The sequence below is a fragment of the Chenopodium album genome, chromosome 18 (genome assembly GCF_948465745.1).
Source record: "Chenopodium album chromosome 18, dcCheAlbu1.1, whole genome shotgun sequence".
Classification (NCBI taxonomy): Eukaryota; Viridiplantae; Streptophyta; class Magnoliopsida; order Caryophyllales; family Amaranthaceae; genus Chenopodium; species Chenopodium album.
The window spans coordinates 36,406,704-36,427,773 of NC_137851.1; the positions used below are offsets into that span (position 1 = coordinate 36,406,704).

Sequence of the window (21,070 nt, forward strand, 5' to 3'; positions counted from 1 at the left end):
AGCAATAAGTTCTATTATTCATATGATTTGATAAAAAGTTCAACCCGTGCATTAAACGGGTACATACTAGTAATTTCTATTGGAAAATTAAGCCATTTCCTTTATATTTAAACTATTGTGTCTTGACACTCGTTTCTGGAGATTTAAAAAAAAAAAAGGAGTGTACATTGTCAAGTCAGGGTATTGGCTAGCAAGAATAGGGGTGACTCATGTAAATGATGGTATGGGAAATTCAAATGGTACGATCATGTTGAGATCAATATGGGGTATCAACGCCCCTCCCAAGCTTCGTCATTTTCTCTAGAGCGCATGTAAGGGGCACCTAGCTGTTAAAGAGCGCCTTCAATACCGCCATATTTGCTAAGATACACATTTCCAGGTTTGTGATGCTCCTAGTGAGACAATTTTACACTCCTTCCTAGATTGCAAATCTGCTGCTGCTATATGGGATAAGTGTGATTTTGTAACTGTTTTTGCGGATGCTCCTACTACCACTTCTTTTGCAGATTTTTGGTTGTGGTGTGTGAAGAAATTTAATGCTCGTAATCTAAAAACCATTGCAACTCTGTTGTGGGCTGCTTGGAGGTGTTGCAACCTTGTGGTTTTTGAGCAAGAACAACCAAATGTTGTGATCGTGGCTTCACGTTTCGTAAGGTTTGTGGAACAATACTAAACCTACGCTGAAAAAGTGTTCTTACCATCAAAGAATGCGATCAGTACATCATGAAACTCTTCTTGGTCTCGCCCTCCCATTCGTTGTGTTAAGATTAATGTTGATGCACTTATGCACATGTGCCGAGTGGTGGAAATGTAGGACTTGGTGTTGTGTTCAGGAACTATAGGGGAGATCTCCTTGTTGTAGCAGCTCGAAAAAGCGATGCAACTAGTGTGGAGATGGCGGAATCGATGGCTGTCTTTTTTGGGATATGATGCAAGTAGCAAAAAGGCTTGGATACTAAAATATATGGGTTAAATAAGATGCTTTGAACATTATCACGACTATTAATAGTTCTAATAGAGGAGTAACTCCTACGTATCCTCTTGGTTGATGACATTAAGCAAAATAGCTTTGTCTTTTAATTTTACTAGGTTAAGTCCCGTGCCATGCACGTTTGTTTTGAATACTACGTGTAGGAAATTATTTCAAGCATCCCACACTTGAGCCCCACTTTGATCATACACTTAAGCATGGTGGCGTCCAAAGGGAAGGAAACTAGAGCTAAAGAGTCGCCAACAAGTTTTAGGAACTTGTAAACCATTCACGATCACAGAGATCGCTAACTCCATAGTGGTCCTGAACCATGACTGGATATTTGGGGATGAAGATACAAATCCAACCTAAAAGAGATTAAACCTGCTCTAAATAGGCATCTACTTTGTTCTTCTCATATTCATGTGCACTTTCCGATCAACATATAATCATTATATTAATCCTAAACCTGTTTAATCTATGTTGGTTGATTATTAATGCACAAACAAATCTATTATTGGTGATCACTTGAATTAAAATCATATTAACCTAAAATCAAATTTTTAATTATCTTATTAAGCGTGATTTCAAGTACAAATTCCCTTTAAACCTGCAAGAGAGGGCGTGATCAAGAAATAACAATAATATCAAGCAACATATTGACACAGCAATCATCATCATAATCTTAATCTCATCAAAGCATAATATTATTAGCAAGATCTTAGGCATGATACTAACATGATTAATAACAAATCCTAACATGTCGCTAAGCAATAAAAATCAAAGCTTTAACCCTAACATGATAGAAGAAATAGGAAGCAACCTAATCACGATACTAGAAAGCAATAAATATCATCCTAACATAATAATAGGAATTAAAATAATCTAAGCATGGTTTCTAAATAAATAGAGCAATTGAATTACTTACTTTGTTGCTTCGTATCTCTTTCTATCAAAACAACACACATGTTAGTAACTTCAATAAAAGTATTAAATCAAATAATTAATTTAAATAATTGAAATAGGGATTTGAGACCAAACGCTCATAAATTATCAACCTTTCACGTCTAAGGCAAAGGCAACTTCGAGCTTGGTTAGGTGTGTCTAAATCTCATGATGGAGGAATATTGTATTTGTAAGGGCAAGGCTTGAAAAGAGGGAGAAAGAACAAGTTTCTAGCTTTGAGAGAGAGAATAGAGTAGATGATTGTTGATAATTTGAAAACGGGGAATATCAACCCTATTTATAGAGAAAAACGACCGTAAACGATCAGAAAAGATCGAATTTCAATCGGAGTAAAACTGCTCCCATCGCGACGCGACAGAGCTCTTGTCGCCACTCGATGGCGCTAAATGATAAAATTTGCTGTACAGAGTCCTTTTTCCAATATAATTGGTAATTAGAGTCCGTACTTATTATTACTTGTTTTATTTCAACTAAAATATTTATCTTTTCTAAATCAAATAAAAATATAATTATTAATCCTAACCTCTTTAGAACTTAAAATAACCTTCTAGATTATTCTAAAAAATTAAAGTAAATCTTAATGACTTTAGGAACAATAATTAATGGCCCTCCACTTGATCATTGAGCCGTATATCAAATTTGGTTTGGGCCCAGTTTAGTATTTTGGCCATAACTTCCTCATTATTCATCAGAATTTGGCTTATAATATATCGTTGGAAAGCTCTTTTCAAGCCCCATCCAACTACACCATTACTGGACCCATGGACCAAACTAAATTGGACTGGACATTTTTCATAAATAGAATGCGAAAGAAATATTTTCGAAAACAGAAAGAAATATTTTTATTAAAAACAGGGGGAATCACTAGACTCTTTCACATTTCACCTCGTTCGATAATCAATGAAGTGAAAAGTACTCATAATTGGGTTTGGTTTTTTGGGAGACACAATTTGATGTCTACACTATATATTTCTTTTGATAAACTTATTTATAAAATTAAATTTATAGTACAAATCAAGTTTGTAGAAACTGTTCAATACAAACATATTCGAGGTAGTTAATCATATCCCACCTAGCAACTAAGCGAGCTACGTTTTACACGTCCTCCTAGCATGAGAAAAAGCACAATCATCAAAGAGTAAGATATCCTGATAAAAAAATACACTATTAATTAATTTCTACTCTCTATGAATAGTCCATAAAAAAAAAATCTATTTTATGTAGACGAATTGATTCATTACATTACTCAACGATTTACTAAAATGATGAGAACGAAGAACATATTATATTGGAGTAATTTTCTTATTAAAAAAACTTAATAAGAAGAGTGTAGTGTTTTATTTTTTTTAATTTTTAATTTTTAATTTTTATTTTTATTTTTTATTTTATTTTTTTTGAAGATGTGTGATTGATCATGTAACTAAATTATATTGTTGATAAAATTTCTCATTTTATATATTATAGTGATTTCTAGGAAAAAAAAATATAGATCGAAATTTTTGTGAATGCTTATTATATATTTTAATCAAGATTGTATTCTTAAAATATATACCACCAAAATTACATCTTCTTATAAAAGATTATTTGTTTCCTTATTCTTGATTGCATATCAACATTAGAAAGGTAAATATTATTGCTAATTCATATTGTTGACAAACACAAATTTCCTTAAATAAAATTATATATTTTTTTAATTATTTATTTTTATTAAAAAATTGTAGCACTAAGGACACACCAGAAATTGACACGTGTCATTTTTGATGTGTCTTTTAGTATATAATAATTATGATTATTGATTAAGTTTTCTCATGTAAAAGGGGTTTGTAATACCGTTTCTCATATGGTTGCTAGATGGGATATGGGTAGTCATACGGAACGAGTTTGTATTGGGTCTTTTCCGCAAAGTATCACTGCTTTAGCGGAACTTGATTTGCTTTAATTGAATAAAATCTAGCCCTCAGTTTCTTTCAAAAAAAAAAAAAAAAAAAATATATCGTGTCTTTTCATTTTAAATTTACAAGCTAAGAGACACACACAATGCGTGTGCAATAATAAGAAAAGATTATATTTGACTTATAATAATTATAACTATTTTTATAGTAGAAATCGATTACATATTCTTTTTATCAACAATTAAAAAAGAAAAATTAAATTTACATGATTGATATTTGACTATTTGTAACTACTTGCAAATTTAAATTGTGATACAATTATTTTTTCTTTTAAAATTTGAAAACTTCATCAATCTTTTATTGATGGATAATGATACAAATACTATTGGAAAAAAAAGGCAAGTTATATATTGCTAATAACTAATAAGCTAACTATTAAGAATTCCACTCCAATATTCCATACTCTCGTATTATTTCTTGCAAGCTTATCATATCTTGATATCCAAGAGTGTTTGCCGTGGTGATTGAAAAACAAAAACTTAAAAAAGAGTTAAATATTGGTGATTGAAACTCCTTTACTTTTTTTTTTTAAATGTACAGTTAATCAATTCAAACGTGGTTTAACTTATGAGCAATTATTATTATTATTTTTTTATTAATATTTTTTACTATTTTGTGGGTAGTTATGATATAATAGGGTTTTTTTTATTTTATTTTTATTTTTATTATTTATATATCTTTTTACTTTCAATAATGGATTATGTTTATGGGTATTTATGATAGTATAGTTTTTTTAAAAAAATTAATTTTTAATTGTGGGTAAATAATGTAATTTTTACAAAGTAGAAGGGTATTTTAGGAAAAGCAAAATTTATTGACGAAAAAGTCCTTTCTCTTTATCAATAATCAATAACTATATATTAAGAGACATACCAGTAGTGACACGTGTCGTTTTCTGGTGTATCCTTAATTTTTTTTTTATTTGAAAGCTTATTTTGGGTAAAAATTTCTAATCAAGTTAAAAAAGAATTAACTAAAATGAAAATAGCCGTAATGGTAGCAAAATTATTATTGCAAGAATTTATGTAGCAAATCAATCATAGCAAAAGTGTTTTTTTTTTTCTTTTCCAAAATATTCTCTACTTTCTATACTAGATTTATGCTAGATTATATTTCATTATTTCTTATTTAAAAAGAATTAATTGACAAAAGAATCAAATACGAAATATTTTTTTTTTAAAAAAAAAAATCAAATAATCATAAACTTTATTCCATTCAAGTTTAATTGCACTTTAATATTCTAATTCAAGCAAAAAATTATGTATATCTTCAATAATTTCTAAGTAAAATTGCAAACACTCTTTTAACGGTAATTTAATGACTTAAAACATTGAATATAATATTAAACTAATGATAAATTATGAAGATTACCGTGCATGGCACAAGATCTAACCTAGTATAGTACTATAGATTAATTTCACATCTCAATTTTAACAAACTAAAACTCATCATCTTAAATTGTTTTAAAAATTTTATTTTACATTATTGATAACCATGACCGACAAAATTAAGCTTCACATATCATGTTCTAAATTTTCTGTATGTTTTTTTTTATAAAAAATTGCATTATTCCTTTTTGGAGTGATGTGGTAAAGTGTTGCAAAAACAACTCTAAAATTATATATAAAAATTCCTTAACCTTCCAAATTCATTTCATCTGTGTATTGCACGGGATAAAAGGTAGTTAATTAATTATTTATATAATAAGGGTAAGTATATAATTTTAAGTTATTTTTCGGACGTTAATTGGAGATTCGAGAACAACGTTTAGCGTTCCATGTTGTAAGGTACGGATTACAAAATTTGTTTAACTTTATCGACATACGAACTTACGATGGTGTATAACATTGATTTTCCGAGAAAGAAGTTACTGCAAGCAAACGTAGGCCGATGAACAGTTAGAATTCCTTTCTCTCTCTATTTCTTACGCTCAATTCTTTATAATTTGGTGTCTACTTCTACAGACTCATCATTCCTTCTGGGGTTTGTCGTTTACTTACGGGGTTCTCTCAATCGGAAATTCCAATGCTCATTTGAACATTTTAGTTTCAATCTTTTCATCCAACACTCAATTATGTTCTCTCATGGAGGTAAAACTCCTTCAAGGTATCATCTCATCGCCCCTAATTTCTCTTTTTTTTTTCTTTATTAATTCACTATTATCTGCGATCAATTTGTTAACCTTATTTATGAAATTCGTATTTTCACAAGTTTTGTGATGTTATTGTTTGATTAGTTGATTGCTGGGATGAATTTGTCGTATTTTTTGTATTTATTAAGAATTTGCTGACACTGAAGTTGTTCCTCATATTGCCGAATTTATTTTTGGTGCTATATAGTTGTTGAGAGCATGACATGATAATTGGGCGAGTGTAAGATAGAAAAATTGCACATGAATTTGTGCTTTTTGATTAGAGACCCGGTTAATTGATCGAACGGGTAGTGGGTTGTATCATAAAAGGGTGGAAGTTTAAAGGGTCAAAATGGCGTTGATAAATGAGCAAGGAAAAAATGAACATGGAGACAGAAATGAAAGAACAATTGAATAAAAACTATATTTGTGCTTTTCTTTATCAAAAATATTTAATGATTGGGTTATTATTTGGCTGATTCTGTCCAATAATAGTTATATTCGATAAAAATTCCTATAAAATTGACCGTGAAATAATCAAAGGGTGGACCTGTCCACACTTGCTTCATTGCAACAATGAGTTATCTTGTTTAGAGCTTTAGTGTGGTATGGAATATTGTTCAGTTAATGGTGCAGGTTTAAGGATTTCTATGCTATGCTTAAGTAAGAAACTAGGGTGCAAGCAATGTAAGTGTTACTAATGAAAGGGCTCAAAAGAATTTTGAGTGATGTGGGGGTGGGGGTTGTAGAGGTTCCCTATATTGGTTATCACGTCTATCATGAGTTACCGGATGGGATGATGATATTTTGGACACAGATAAGATTTATAGTTATTTTTGTCACTATATAGAGAATTATTTCAATTATTGATAGAAATATTGACATTGTCACCATGTTTATGTGTGATAACAAGCAGAAATGTCCATCAAACATAAATAAGATTTTTTCCATTGGGTTGGGTGATGAGAAGAAAAAGTCGTGAATTCTTCAATTTTCAACAAACTTGTAAATGTTGAAAATAGTAAAAATTCATTTGGAACTTTAGTTTATGTGTAATCTCGCTGTTATGATGAGGAAAACGAACACATACGATTAGACAAGCATGCATTTTTGTTGTGAGGAGGTGGCAAATGTCCTCGGTATCAAAGATATTAGGACTCCTGTCTCTTTTCCTGTCAAACGTGATACAAAATCTATATCCGCATCCTCTCTCAGATCATCCTCTCCTCTTGTTGCATCATCCTCCATAAAAGCTGCTGACGAGCAAGTGACATCCTCTCTTGCACCCGCATCATCCTATGTCAAAGCAAGAACTGGAGAGCAAGCTCCACCTTTCACATCCTCTCCTCTTGCATATTAGCCTATCATGTCTATCATGAGGTTTCCTAAATAGCCTATCACGTCTATCATGAGTTTTTAGATGGCATAATAATAATTACTTGGGGGTTTACTAATCAGTTTATCTTGTTTCCACCTCTAAACAATGATATATGCATTTAAACATATTTATTGAAAATTAGAGATGAACCCGATCTCATCCTTTTGGGATTTGGGTTCAGAACTTCACACTAATATTGTTGTTGAGACTCTTGGTTTATTGGCTGATGAAATGGAAATTTCATAGAGTTGACTTTCCTGTAAAATTACCTTTTTTTTTTTTCTTTTTTCCAGTTGATACATGGTGATGTATTATTTTGTTTGATTTTTTGCTCAAAATTTTGCTACATTGCATTTAGTAAATTCCTGTTGACAAATTAGTCTTTGAGCCAACTGTTTGTCTATATGGCATTGTGAAGATGCTGACTAGCTGTATTATGTGCTGCGTTGGGTAGTTTTTTGCCTGCTTCTTATAAATTTTTTCCCTGGTGGACTGTTTGCTTCGAAGGTATGAATTGCTGAGTATGGTAAAGAAGCACTCTAATTTGTTGGGGAAGACTATAGTTGATGAGCAGGATGCATCAGATGTTGAATTGGATCAAGCTTTTTGGCACGATATTCTGAATTTTTATTTCGTTCAAGGAAAGCAATCAAGAGGACGCCAAGATGATGATCTCATTTTTTTTGTTAGGAAAATGGTGCTTAAATATTTATTTGTCCTTGTACTGCATGGGTATATTTACCAATCAGTCATTTTGAGTAAGATATATATTCTTACACTACTCTTGTATTGTTTTATTGTCATTGCAGAACATCCATGCACATAATTCTAGTGATGACTTAAATGCCAATTCTCCTTACTTTGTACGCAGGTGGGCATCTAAGGTAAAAACCAATCTGATTTAGCATTGATACTAGTATGAGTTTCATAATGGATTTCAATGTTCGTAGACATATATATCATGAGAAGAAGATGCCATGGAAGTTTTGAAATTGAAAATTGAAGTAATCACTTTTCATGGTTATAACCAGAACATTTGTTTTAGCCTTTGGAGCTAGCTGTTGTTCTCTTGCAAAAGCAAATGATGAATTATAAAGTGAAGGATAGAATATGGGATGTATTAGTTTTCTGTTGTGCTATTCTTTATTTGTTCTGTAATTTATATAAGTGTTAAATATAGTTTATCTTATTTATACAGTTGGATAGTATGGTTGGTGACAGTTTGATGGAGGTGGATTGGAGGCGATCATTTCATTTGAACCTAATTGCTCACACTTCATTCACAGTAACTGTTGCTATTTGCAGGTAGCTTTGCTATCTTTTCCACAATGATTCCTGCTCTTTTGCACTGTCATGTATCTCTTTCAAATTTGCTAGTTTTGCTTGGTCCACCCCCCCCCCCCCCCCCCCCCCCCCCCCCTTCCTTCTTCCTCTACACTTAATAATTTAGAAGTAGAAAAAGAGCCTTTACACATGTTTACATGTGCAAAACCCTTGCTCTTGTTTGAGTTTTTACAATGGTGAATTATGATTTGGGTTGGATGTATGTATCTTTACTCAATAGCATGTTGGTTGACCTTTTAAAGCTTTTGCCCTTTTCGTTGAAAAAGATCTGATGTTGCTTGAATATGCTCCTCATAACAATATTCTTCACATTTGATTTAGTAGGTGGTTTTAATGCAATTTAGTCTTGTCATCAAGAATAAATATGGTGGAAAATTGTAAATTGTTGATTAATATTAATGGTAATTTTTCAATGTGTATCCAGATGCCTATATGGATTCCTTTGTTTCATGTCACAGTCCTAAGGTCCATGTATTCACTTTAAAGATCTTCAATATTGACTACTCTTTTTATTGAGGGAGACTCTATTTGGATCCAAAGAATTTGTCAGACTTATTGCTATTATGATAACCTCTATATGGAATGCTGACATGGAAAAAGAATAAGAGTAGTTTGAAACTTTGAAAAATATCTACCAACGTCACGAAAAATATCTAATCAATCCTTTATGGATTCGCCTATATAAGCTACTGTTAAAGATGCAATATATGGGTCTGCATACCGATTGTAAATAGTAAAAGATACATGGCAGTTATGAAAGTTCGAAGCCACTAAAGGTGTCGAAGAACAAGAATGATAACTACTTATTCATTCCCTTATATATTTCCAAAATGTGAAAAACTAAGTGGTAGAGGTTTTGTGAAATCTTTTACACTAGGTTGTTAAAAGGTTTCTTTGCCTCCAAATTATTCATAGCTCTGTAATTTTTCATTTGAAACTTGTGGGAAGGATGCATGATGCTTACAGATCTCCTTGAGCTGTAAGGAGCTGTAAGGTTGAAACATTGTATTTTAAGCTCATTTGATCATTCTCATGATTATTTAATCTGAGACTTATCTATATTAGCAATCAGGTCCTTCAACATCATCGAGTGGGGCAAGATACAAAATTGAGTCCTATATACAAGGTGTGTACTTTTTCTTTATGATGGTGGATGATTTTCTAGGTAATTATTTTATAAAAACCTTTTACAATCTGGTTATAATCCCGAGCTCAAGAAAAACTGGTCCATGTTATTTTGAAATTTGCAGTGTTTTTTAATAATATATTTTTCCAGGTTGTAAAGACTGTTTATGCATCACCAAGCCGGGTCAATTTTCATTTGGATTCGAGGAAGGTGAGTCTAATCCAGTATTAGATCTAGTTTTCAGTATTTCCTGCTGTGTTTCACTATATTATTTGAATTAGTCTATCTTATGTCCAGGAAGCAGAAACATTCCCGGCATATCCTGATATATGCTTTGCCATCGATGACTTTGATTCCACATTTGACACAGTGGTAATTTATCATATGATCTGAAGCTGTTATTATTTTCGTAATATCAAAGAGCTATAACTATTGAGTGTGTCAATACAATTTCAGTCATCATTGTGACTGCTGATCTACTAACCTGTTTTGTTTTATTTTTTTTTTTTATTTTTTTAATTTTATTTTACTGCAGGTTTTGTCAGATGCAGATCATTGCTACTGTGTGGTCCTTAATGCACATGCTGGGGCAGCATTTCCTAGTGAAATGCCTGAGAATGAAGTTTCTGACAAGTCACCGAAAACAGAAGATTCTGGAACTAATAATAAAACAAAGGTTTGGTACATTTCATTCTGAGAATACAAAGTGATTGGGTGCCAAAAATAATTGAATCCATTGAATATCGGAAAATTGTTTATGGGAGGTTGGGAACCTTATGGTTAGTAAAATTCTCAATAATAAGCTTAGCGTTTTTAATATGCATCTCATAAATGACCTTCATGGTAAAAGCAAGCTAATGGCATAGAAAAGAAGAAAATAATCACTGCTAGATTTGTAACCTCGGTATTTGTTTTTTCTCAAAACACTTTTTTAATACTAGGGCGGCTAACGTGCGATGTGCATGCCATATCTAGCCATGTTCGGGGAGCTCTTTCGGTTTGGCCTTGTGTCACAATATTTTTTGTTGGCATCATCAATGAGGGAAATATGCAAACAAATACTTTTAGGAGTATAAATTTCCGCACACTATTCTTAAAAGTTAAAAAAAAAAAATGCAATTAACATTCATGAGGCAAATAAGTAAATAGACATTTTAGTCAGGCCGTAGATAGGGGTGTGCAAGGTATACCCTTGCACAGGGCCCTGAAAATAAAAGCCTACCAATTGCAGGACCGTAGCAATGAATTTGGGGGCCCTATTACAAATTGAAAAAAGGGGCCCGTCGTAATGTGAAATTTATACCTTTTTTTTTTTATTTTTATTTTTATATCTATAATACAATACTTACCCCAAATACATATTCACAAATTGTCAAATTGCATCAAGAATATAATGTAGTCTTGAAGACCGATTAGCAATAGTGATGAAACCAACTCAATAGTAGTATTGTTTTACCCCATATTCGGATATTCCCAATATATTAATATATGTAATTGATTTTTTTTTTTTTTTTTTTTTTGATACAAAAGATCAAAAATTTCGGATGATATATATATAGGGGATTAGGGGGAAGATGGGAAAGATTCAACCATTGCTCAGAAATTTTTCTGGATATTGAAAATTGAAATATAATTCCTGTTGCTATGATAGATTGATGTAAACATAGGGAAAACGATTTGAATTCCCATAAATAATTGAAGTTTCATGAAAAAGAGGGGAAATTAATTAAATTGATTGATAAAATTTGGAAAAGAATGAAAATTTAAAGTCAAATTTAGGGAAGAAGAAAAATTAAAGGATTAACAAGCGAAAGATGAATCAAGGCTTTTCAGAGATGAATTGGGACAAGGAAGCGTGAGAAACAAAGTTCAAAGAATGAAGAGTAATAAAAAGACGAGAGAGAAAGTATTAAAGCCATTAAACCCAAAAATACCGGCTAACAATTTATTGATTGAATTGATTAAAAAAATTGGGCCATTACAGTTGTTAGGCTTTTATTATCAGGGCCCTATGCAAGGGTACACCTTGCATACCCCTATCTACGGCCTTAAACAACTGTAATGGCCTAATTTTTTTAATCAATTCAATCAATAAATTGTTAGCCGGTATTTTAGGATTTAATGACTTTAATACTTTCTCTCTCGTCCTTTTATTGCTCTTCATTCAACTTTGAACTTTGTTTCTCAGGCTTCCTTGTCCCAATTCATCTCTTAAAATTCTAGATTCATCTTTCCCTCTGTAATTCTCTAATTTTTCTTGTTCTTCTCTAAATTTGACTCTAAATTTTCATTCTTTTCCAAATTTTTATCAATCAATTCAATTAATTTCCTCTCTTTTCCATGAAACTTTAATTATTTATGAAAATCCAAATTGTTTTCCCCATGTTTACATCAATTTATCATAGCAACAAGAATTAGAATTCAATATTCAATATCCCCAAAAAATTAGAGGATTAAAGAGAGAAAGATGAATCTAGACTTTTAAAGGATGAATTAGGACAAGGAAGCATGAGAAACAAATTTCAAAGTTAAATGAAGAGCAATAAAAGGACGAGAGAGAAAGTATAAAAGTCATTTAACCCAAAAATACCGGTTAACAATTTATTGATTAAACTGATTTAAAAAATTGGGCCATTACAGTTGTTAGGCTTTTATTTTCGGGGCCCTATGCAAGGGTACACCTTGCACACCCCTATCTACGGCCCTGAACAATTGTAATGGCCTAATTTTTTTAATCAGTTCAATCAATAAATTTTTAGCCGGTATTTTTGGGTTTAATGACTTTAATACTTTCTCTCTCGTCCTTTTATTGCTCTTCATTCAACTTTGAACTTTGTTTCTCACGCTTCCTTGTCCCAATTCATCTCTTAAAATTCTAGATTCATCTTTCTCTCTTTATTTCTCTAACAATTTATTCATTGAACTGATTAAAAAGTTGGGCCATTACATGCTAATGGTCCCCATGGCCCCATATTGATGCATGACGCCCAATTTTAGCATAAATTTTTAGCTATATGAATCATCCGTCAGCATGTAGCCTACGTTACATACTCACATACTTTGAAGTGTGATAATGTTATTGCCAACATGCTTTTTATTTTTGGCTGGGTCATATCAGGAAATCTAGTATTGGCTGCATATGAGATGGAAGTTCCAGGGCTTGGGTATATCTCTATGCTTCATTGCAATGCTATTATTTGACTTAAAAGTTGGAACTTGGCAATCCTTGAGGAAATGTGACCATGTTCGTTTCTGGTTATTATAGCAGTTATCGAACTCAGTATGTCATTTGAAAAGACTTGAAATGTCCACTGTACTCTTCCGTACAAGCTTTCTGACTGAATGACACAACTATGGCTGCAGGTTACTATTTTTTCTGGATTTGTGAGCTATCAAATGGTTCGTGATGCATATGATGGTAATTCTTTACAAATCAACAATCCAGTACCTATGTTTTCTATTGCAAAGAGTGACAATTTTGGGATGTTAATGTTGTTGGTGTTTCATTGTGAATATAATTAGAAGACTTTGTCATTGGATAAGCTTCAAGCATTTATAACCACAAACCATACGTGTATGGTTTTTTTTTTTTTTTTTTTTTTTTTTTTTTTTTTTTGGAGTGTGTGTTTTTTTTAATTTTTATTATTATTATTTTAATTCTTGAAGAGTTTTCTACCGTATGATTAGGATGACAAACCCTTCAGTTTGAAGATATGTTGTCACATCACAAGGAGTTTTCAGAAATTTTGGTGAAATTATGAACTAAGTGAGGATCTGTCGTGTGGAAATATTACTAAGTAATGGAGCATAGAAACATTTGGGTATGTTCGTTTAAGGTTGACTGGACATAAGACACTTGGTTAACATTGAAAGATGCAATGAAAGTTGGGGTGCTATATCAGGCAATACTCATAGAGGTGGACATATAACATTTGATTTAAAAAGAAGCATTAGTGGAACTGATTCAGGATTTCATACTATTCATTCAAAAATACTCATAGAGGAGGATATATTAGATTTGATTTAAAAAGAAGCAAAATAGGAAAGTGGTTTGAAGTTAATCATTTAGGAAATTTATGCATTAGTGGAGATTGAAAGGGATTGTGCGTGATTGTTCTGGAGAGATCTTCATATTATCCAATCCAGCCAGAGTTTGTGTCGTATCATCAGTTTGGCAACCAAACTTGTTGCGGAAAGCTTTTTAATTATAGATGTAGAGTTGAGGAAGCTGTTCTTTAATCACAACACCTTTTGAATTTCAATTCCGCTTGTGCAATTGATAACATTATTTTGATTAGAGAACAAGAACATGTTAGACAACTCCAAATTATTTTGGAACTAAGGCTTTGCTGTTGTTGTTGAACGAGAATGTGCTAAGAATGCCAAAATTCTTGAACATGGATTTTTTTTAAACTTATCTGGAAACACTTGAATTTCAGGCTCTGTTTTCTCAGCTGATATTGGCCGAAATAAACTAACTTGAACTTTACTTGTTTTTGATGATCCCTTGCTTAATTTGGCTTATTCGCTAGAACTCATTTTACTAAGTTAGAGCAGATAGAGCCAAAGTTTAGGAAAACACAGTTCGCCAGTATGTGCAGTGAAAGTTTATTGTAATAATATTATTTTGAAACTGCAGAACACCAGCACCCCAAAAAAGCTAAAAGTAATAGACCCTTTTGTCCTGTTTATTAGATGGTATATCCGTACTTAGTTTTGTGAAAATCTTTAATTTCAACTCTCTCTCTCTTTTATTTTTATTTTTTTGTTTTCTTTGTTTTATAATTTTATTGAACTTAATAGTGCAGTCTTTAGATTCCTAAAATGAGCAATAGTACGTATATGTTATAATGTATAAGTGGGGGTGCCCTTTTCGGATCCTGGTTGTCTGTGTCCTCAAGCAACAATGTCTCAAAAAAGGAATTCTTTTTGACAGAACTCCTTAGTACTGTTAATTATCATGAATACATCCATGCAGTCTTTTCATACATGATCTTCAACCTTGTATTGGCATTGGGGCTGTATTAATATGCTATTTATGTCACAGTTCTTTCTTGGTCAATACCTAAGCAAACTGCACTAAACCTCACATATTTGTGCTTCCAGTCCATAAATGATGAGATCACTTGGATGCATTTGTGATACTAATACATGTCATTAAGCACTCTTAAGTCTAATCATATTGGTCTACTTTGGGACATTGTTGTTTGAGTCAGCCCTTGATTTTGAAAATTGAGTTGCTGATTAGTCTTGATATTTGATTATTGTGGGATCGTGGATGAGAATTCAATGTAACTTCTATGCAGCTGAAAGATTATACTGGCTCGCATTCGTGTGTGTTGCAATTTTGAGAGTTCATGAGCTTTGACTTGCAAAAAGCAGTCCACCTTTTGTCATTGCTATATGCTCTTTATAGATTTTGGAAATCTCTGTTGACATCAGACTAAAGAATATCTGCTTTTTTTTTTTCCTCTTATCTTTGCCTTCTCATTGCTCTTCATTTTACACTTCTTCAGCAGGAAGAAATCGTTTTGGGAGTCTGCTTTCTTTCAGTCATTCTTCAGGTAAATTAGACAGAATTTACATGAAAGGTCCAGGCGGACGTGGAGAAGTTGAAGTTGCTGTTTCTGGTGTTGAAGGTACTAGAATATTTAACTGCTTCAATGGTGTAGCTCAATTTTTATATGTGCTTGCATCAGCATCACTGCCTTGTGGTATGCTTTTTTTTTTTTTTTTGTTCTTTTTTGATATATATATACACACACACACACACACACACACACACACACACACACACCAGAGTTTGTGCATTTAGTCATCTATTATTTCCTATGAAGGTCCGGAGATGGTTTATGTTTTTTGCAGCATAATAATGATGGATATGTTTATAATTCTTTGGACTTAATGGGCAATAGAGAGTAGAGACGCAAAAGTTCCTTGAAATTTTTTAAAATGTTAATGTATAAGTGTATATAGGTCCTAATACATGTCTTAGAGATTGTATTTAGCTTCTCATTCCTTTATTTTTATAAGTTACCTTTACCTATTTCTTGTTATGCTTGTCTCCATTTGTTTATGAATAACTAAGAAATTATTTGTGTAAATTGGGGATGATAAGGGGAAACCTTTAATTGCAGATAATCTGAGTGGGAATAAAGCTTGGGTGTAGCAAAGGAAACCTCTTTCTTTAAAATTTGGTGAAAATGTTATTGTATATTTACTCCCTCCGTTTTTTTATTTTTTTTTATTTTTTATTTTTTAATTTGCATCACTTTCCTTTTATAGATGTTTTTTTAAAATGCATTACTTCTATATTTGGTAATTTTATACTTATATTTTATCATTTCGTTCTCTTACTTTAAAAATCACTCAAATTATTTTATCATTTCTCTCTTATCCATGGTCCCCACTTAAATAATAAATATATATCATTTCTCACATACTTTCTCTTTCATAGTCCCCATCTTACTTTTACTATAATAATTTATTCACCCACTCATAATATTATATTACTTTCCTAAAACTTTGTGCATTCCCAAGTGATGCGAATATAAAAAACGGAGGGAGTATTTTTTTTGGTATGCCCTTACCATGTGCGGCCTGACAGGGCCCAAAATTTAGGAGGCCCTTTTTTACTTCTTCCTTTAGCGTCAAACCTGTAAACAACTGTCATAATCTTCAATATTTTGGAAAATCACCATTATTCCTTCATCTCTTGTTCCCAAAAATCTCTCTTGCTCAACATTAATTTTTTCCCATTTTTCCATGGATAAACATCCTATATTCCATATATATCAATTTATTTATTTGACTCTTCATATCTTCCTCTTAATACTCCGAAACTCCTTCCAAACTCAAAGAGTCAAATCTATCAATCAATCAATCAAATGGTTAAAATATTATTATCCCTATATAAATTTGTCCAATTTTGGGTACAATTCATCAATTACTCTCTCTAATTTTCAATCTCTTAATTGATCAAGACTTTGGGAATTATTCTGATTTTCTTACTAACAAAAAAAAAAAAAAAAAAGGTGGTGTTGCTTTGTTAGAATTATTAAATTTGACGGTAGCTCTTCGAGATTAATTCAATAATTTGGTATAAGATAACAAAGATGAATTTCGTATGTGTCTTAAAGATTGCATGTTTAGCTTCTCACTCTTTATGGATTTGTTTATGGATACTAGTTGAAAAGGCATATATCTTCCCTTAATTTAGTATTCGTCTTATATAGGTTTGATTGGGAAGTCTAGGGTTACATGAACCAATAGTGATTATTCCGTATAGTCATCCACAAAAACCTTCCTCCATTGCTTACGATTAAGGCTTTGATTGACTACATCTTTCCTAGTGTTTGAAAAAGCGCACCTAAGGCGCAGGGCGATAGGGGGTAAGCGCTTATTTTGGCCTGGGCGAGGCGTTTTTAATTAGGCGCACCTGAAGCAAATTTCTGCTTTTTATTTTAACAGTTTATATATTGCGCCTCACTTCAAAGAGGCGCACTGAGGCACGCCTTAGGCGCATCTATGTGCTGCATAACCCTTATCGCTTCAGCGCGCCTTGAGCTTTTTTATACATTGATCTTTCCACATTCTTTATGTTGGTGCAGGGGTGATTAGGGAGTATAACTTTCATACTTTCTATAGTATTATAGTATACAACTGTACATGTTATGCCATCTAATCTAGGGATAACTTTATAGCTGGACAGGCTGATTGGGAAGGCTAAAGTTCCACTTTTGGTGAGAGCTTTTGTGTGGACTCTTAGCATTGGGTAGAAACAGCACTAACGATACATCCCAAAGGAGAAGAACAGGTCCTCAGGGATGGCTAATTTATCAAATATTTGCATGCTGTGTCATAGTACCAATGCAATAGATTGGTGAGTCTTGCTCCCATGCGTTCCTTCACTGTGAGATGGTGAGTAATATTTATATGGTGTATGCAAACTGGGGTTATTAGGTTATCCATCGTGTTGTTTTTGGTCTTCTGCAAGTTTGCATTTGGGCCATGGAAGGGCAAAAGAGATGCGGTGCAATGCTTGGTATGCTGACTTCACGGTGGCTGTGGTTAGAATGGAATGCACACATCCTCTCATGAACTAGTTTAACTGGGCTAAGGCAGTGGGGTAGAGAGAGAGAGAGAGAGAGAGAGAGAGAGAGGAGGGGGGGGGGGGTTTACAGTAAATTGGGATCTTTAAAAGGAACTGGTCTAATTTAATCTGATTTGCTGCTATGAGACAATGCGTCAAATCAATTAGGGAAGTCCTAATGTATATCTGTGTGAGATTTTGCACTTGCACAGAAACCAATTGACTTGTTTTTGGTTTATTGTTTGTTTGGTACCAACTGAGCTTTTTTGGGTACAAAATTGTGGTTCTTTGGTACCGTGATATCGAAAAATATTTGCGTGAAATTACCAATTTACCCTGTGCGAGTCTATCTTAGATATGCGCTGCGACTTACTCCAAATAAATTACTACCTCCGTGTTATATTGTTTGCAACTTTGGAGGGTTGCACGGACTCCTAGGAAGAATTTATTTGTTTATCTATATATTTATTTATCTTTGAACTTATATACTCGTATTTCTTTTTGGATCAGTAAATATGGTACTAACTTCCCCAAAAACAGAATACAAGTGTACAACTTTAAGCTTTTTGGGGATTGAGAAAAACTTTCTAGGAATGACTCCCCTGCTTCTTAAAGCTAAACTTAAAAGCCTTATCGAGACACTATTCACACTTACAATATTCACACTTACAATTGATTGAACCATTCATTATCCATTCTTCTAACTTGCTTATTAGAGCTTTTATTCTACATTTTGTATTCTCTCTAATCTACTGTTCAATTTTCCTTTTAGTATTAAGCTATTAAGTTTATAATTCTGTAGACTAGCTGCAAACCATATTCTGCAGACTAGCTGCTACTATTTTCAAAGTAACATTTTTTTTTAAAAAAAAAAATTGGACCCTCATCTGTTAGATCTACTGAAAAAGATGACGAAGATCCTATTTGATATAGTCCACACACACTCGTATCCAAACCATCTCTGCAGTTATACACTAAGAAGAGTAAGAACTATACTGAGAACTCAAAAAGTGTGAGTCAGCCCCTGCCCCCCATATGTCAAGCAGCTAGAACCGTTACTAATTCCTATCTTCTGCCATGCTATAAACTAATGTTTTAGGGACTTGTAACTTGTTCTAGATGCTGCTAAGCCCATGGTTCAACTACCTCGTCCCCACAGAGAAATTAATACCCGTTCTTAATAGATTATCCACTCTTAAGATGCCGCTGATGTTGCTGAAATCCTTGATGGAACTCATTCTGACTTTGTATATCTTCTAGCTAGCCCCTCGATGAGGGTTGTAACTCTACCAGTCACACTCCTTCACATACACTTTATGAACCAATATCACACAAAGATTATCCTCTTTGGAAGCTATTTGTCATTATTTTTAATACCGAGTGGCTGGATATATAGAAAAAAAATATGATGAGAGAGATAATCAGTGTTACATTAAATTACGGAGTACAAACATTATGTAACTATAGAATATAGATTGTAGCTGAACTGCTTAAGTTATCATTCTGAATACAGTAAATTGTATTTCAGATGCATTCTCAAAATTTTGTGCAATTTATTATTGTGCTTGGTGATCGATGAAAAAACTATCTTGTTTAACCAGACCAAAGCCAGCATTCATCAAGGCCTTCTTCACCTGTTGAATCAAAAAGTGGATTTGGTTTTGCTACAATTGTCCGGAGAGCTGCATCTGCTGCTTCTGTTGCTGCTAAACAGGCTTATGCAGCTGCTTCAAATAATTCAGATGATGAGATGTTGCCTCTTAACTGCTCTTTAATATCTGTATCATTGCCTTGGGAACACATTGCACATGATCTCTTGTTTAAGGTAACAGTTTATGAAAATTGTTACTATTGTGCACTTTAGTGCTGCAAGTTTTTTTTACTTCAAAGTAGACTTGGCAAATGGGTCATTCGGGTCGGGTCTGGGTCGGGTCACTTTCGGGTCAGCTAAAATTCGCGTCAGGTATGGGTCAGGTTGATTTGGGTTTACGGTCAGGAATCGGGTCCAGTTCGGGTTGGGTCAATTTCAGGTCAAGTATGTTCGGGTCGTATTCGGGTCAGGTCAAAATCTGGTTGGGTCATGTTCGGGTTGTTTCTTTTGTGAATCAAGCTCAAATCAATAATTTTTATATGCAGTATATATTTTGTTATTGTTATAACAAACACTACCAATTCAGTTTATGAGCCTATCTACGATTAAAGATGAACAATTTCAGTTATTTTTGGTACAAGACATTTTAAGTTCAATTATAAGGCAATTTTAGTTCAGGACATTTCGGGTATCGGGTCTGTCCGGGTCAATTTCGGGTATCGGGTCTGTCCGGGTCAAACAATTCGGGTCAGGTCAACTTCGGGTCAGGTCAATTTGGGTGTTGGGTCAGGATCGGGTCAACTCCATTTTCGGGTAGGGTTGGGTCAATTTCGGGTTTCGGGTCAATGTTTTTGGGTCAATTTCGGGTTATCGGGTTTGGGTCAGGATTGCCAGGTCAGTTCAAAGTGAATGTATTTTAGCTTTGCTGGTCTTTTTACATCTTATCAGTATGCTGCCTTTTCTTATACGTTTCCTTGTTCTATTTTCGTCAAAATCAGGGTGGTCCACCAGTGAGCATGTGATCTTTTATCCTGCTGAGCAGAGGATGCACAATGCATAACTATCAAATACACAATTTGCAGACTATTCCAGATGTTGGATCTTCTGTCCATATCTTTAGTTTGGAAACTCCCAGAAGCTGGGTTAATCATGATTTTTGTGGTGTTTTTGTGCTGGATAGTTCTAAATCTTCTAATGCGTCCCCGAGTTTGAGCAAACTGCATACTACAACTATTGTATATATGTGAAGTTTAGTTCTTTTCTTTTCTTTTGCCTTGGTCTTTTCTTAAGAAATGGGATGAAACTTGCATAGGAATGGCAAATAGCTGATGGAGTTGAATCTGCTCCTGTATTTTGAGGTGCCCTTGTATTTTCGAAGGACGTACAGAGGGGGAAGCAATATTTTTCTCTTTTGATGTGCGTTGCCGCTGCTAGAATAATGTGAAAAACAAAAATAATAGCATGACTTTTTTTTTTTTTTTTTTTTTTTTTTTGTTTTTATCCTAAATGGTTGTAGCTTG

The 21,070-nt window shown here is 33.1% G+C and overlaps 1 protein-coding gene across 2 annotated transcripts; it reads left to right on the forward strand.

Annotated features, from left to right (window-relative positions):
* Nucleotides 1-5,782: 5,782 nt before the first annotated feature.
* LOC145590822 (uncharacterized) lies at nt 5,783-21,031 on the forward strand. Of its 2 annotated transcripts, none has more exons than XM_081647214.1 (12): nt 5,783-5,994; nt 7,905-8,094; nt 8,207-8,281; nt 8,596-8,702; nt 9,807-9,867; nt 10,018-10,077; nt 10,165-10,239; nt 10,403-10,543; nt 13,231-13,285; nt 15,387-15,506; nt 19,561-19,784; nt 20,549-21,031. In XM_081647214.1, exons 1-12 carry the CDS (start codon nt 5,963-5,965, stop codon nt 20,570-20,572), a joined length of 1,164 nt encoding a protein of 387 aa, XP_081503340.1. In that variant the 5' UTR covers nt 5,783-5,962; the 3' UTR covers nt 20,573-21,031. The 2 variants fall into 2 exon arrangements, with proteins under 2 accessions (XP_081503340.1, XP_081503339.1); XM_081647213.1 differs by having other exon boundaries at nt 15,384-15,506; nt 20,549-21,030.
* The last annotated feature ends 39 nt before the right edge of the window (nt 21,032-21,070 follow it).

Bases quoted from the DNA above. Each gene is read 5' to 3' on its own strand.
- LOC145590822 (XM_081647213.1), top strand. From the start codon at position 5,963: ATGTTCTCTCATGGAGGTAAAACTCCTTCAAG. The intron at 10,078-10,164 runs GTGAGTCTAATC...TCTTATGTCCAG, and splicing joins TTCATTTGGATTCGAGGAAG to GAAGCAGAAACATTCCCGGC. The intron at 15,507-19,560 runs GTACTAGAATAT...TTGTTTAACCAG, and splicing joins TGCTGTTTCTGGTGTTGAAG to ACCAAAGCCAGCATTCATCA.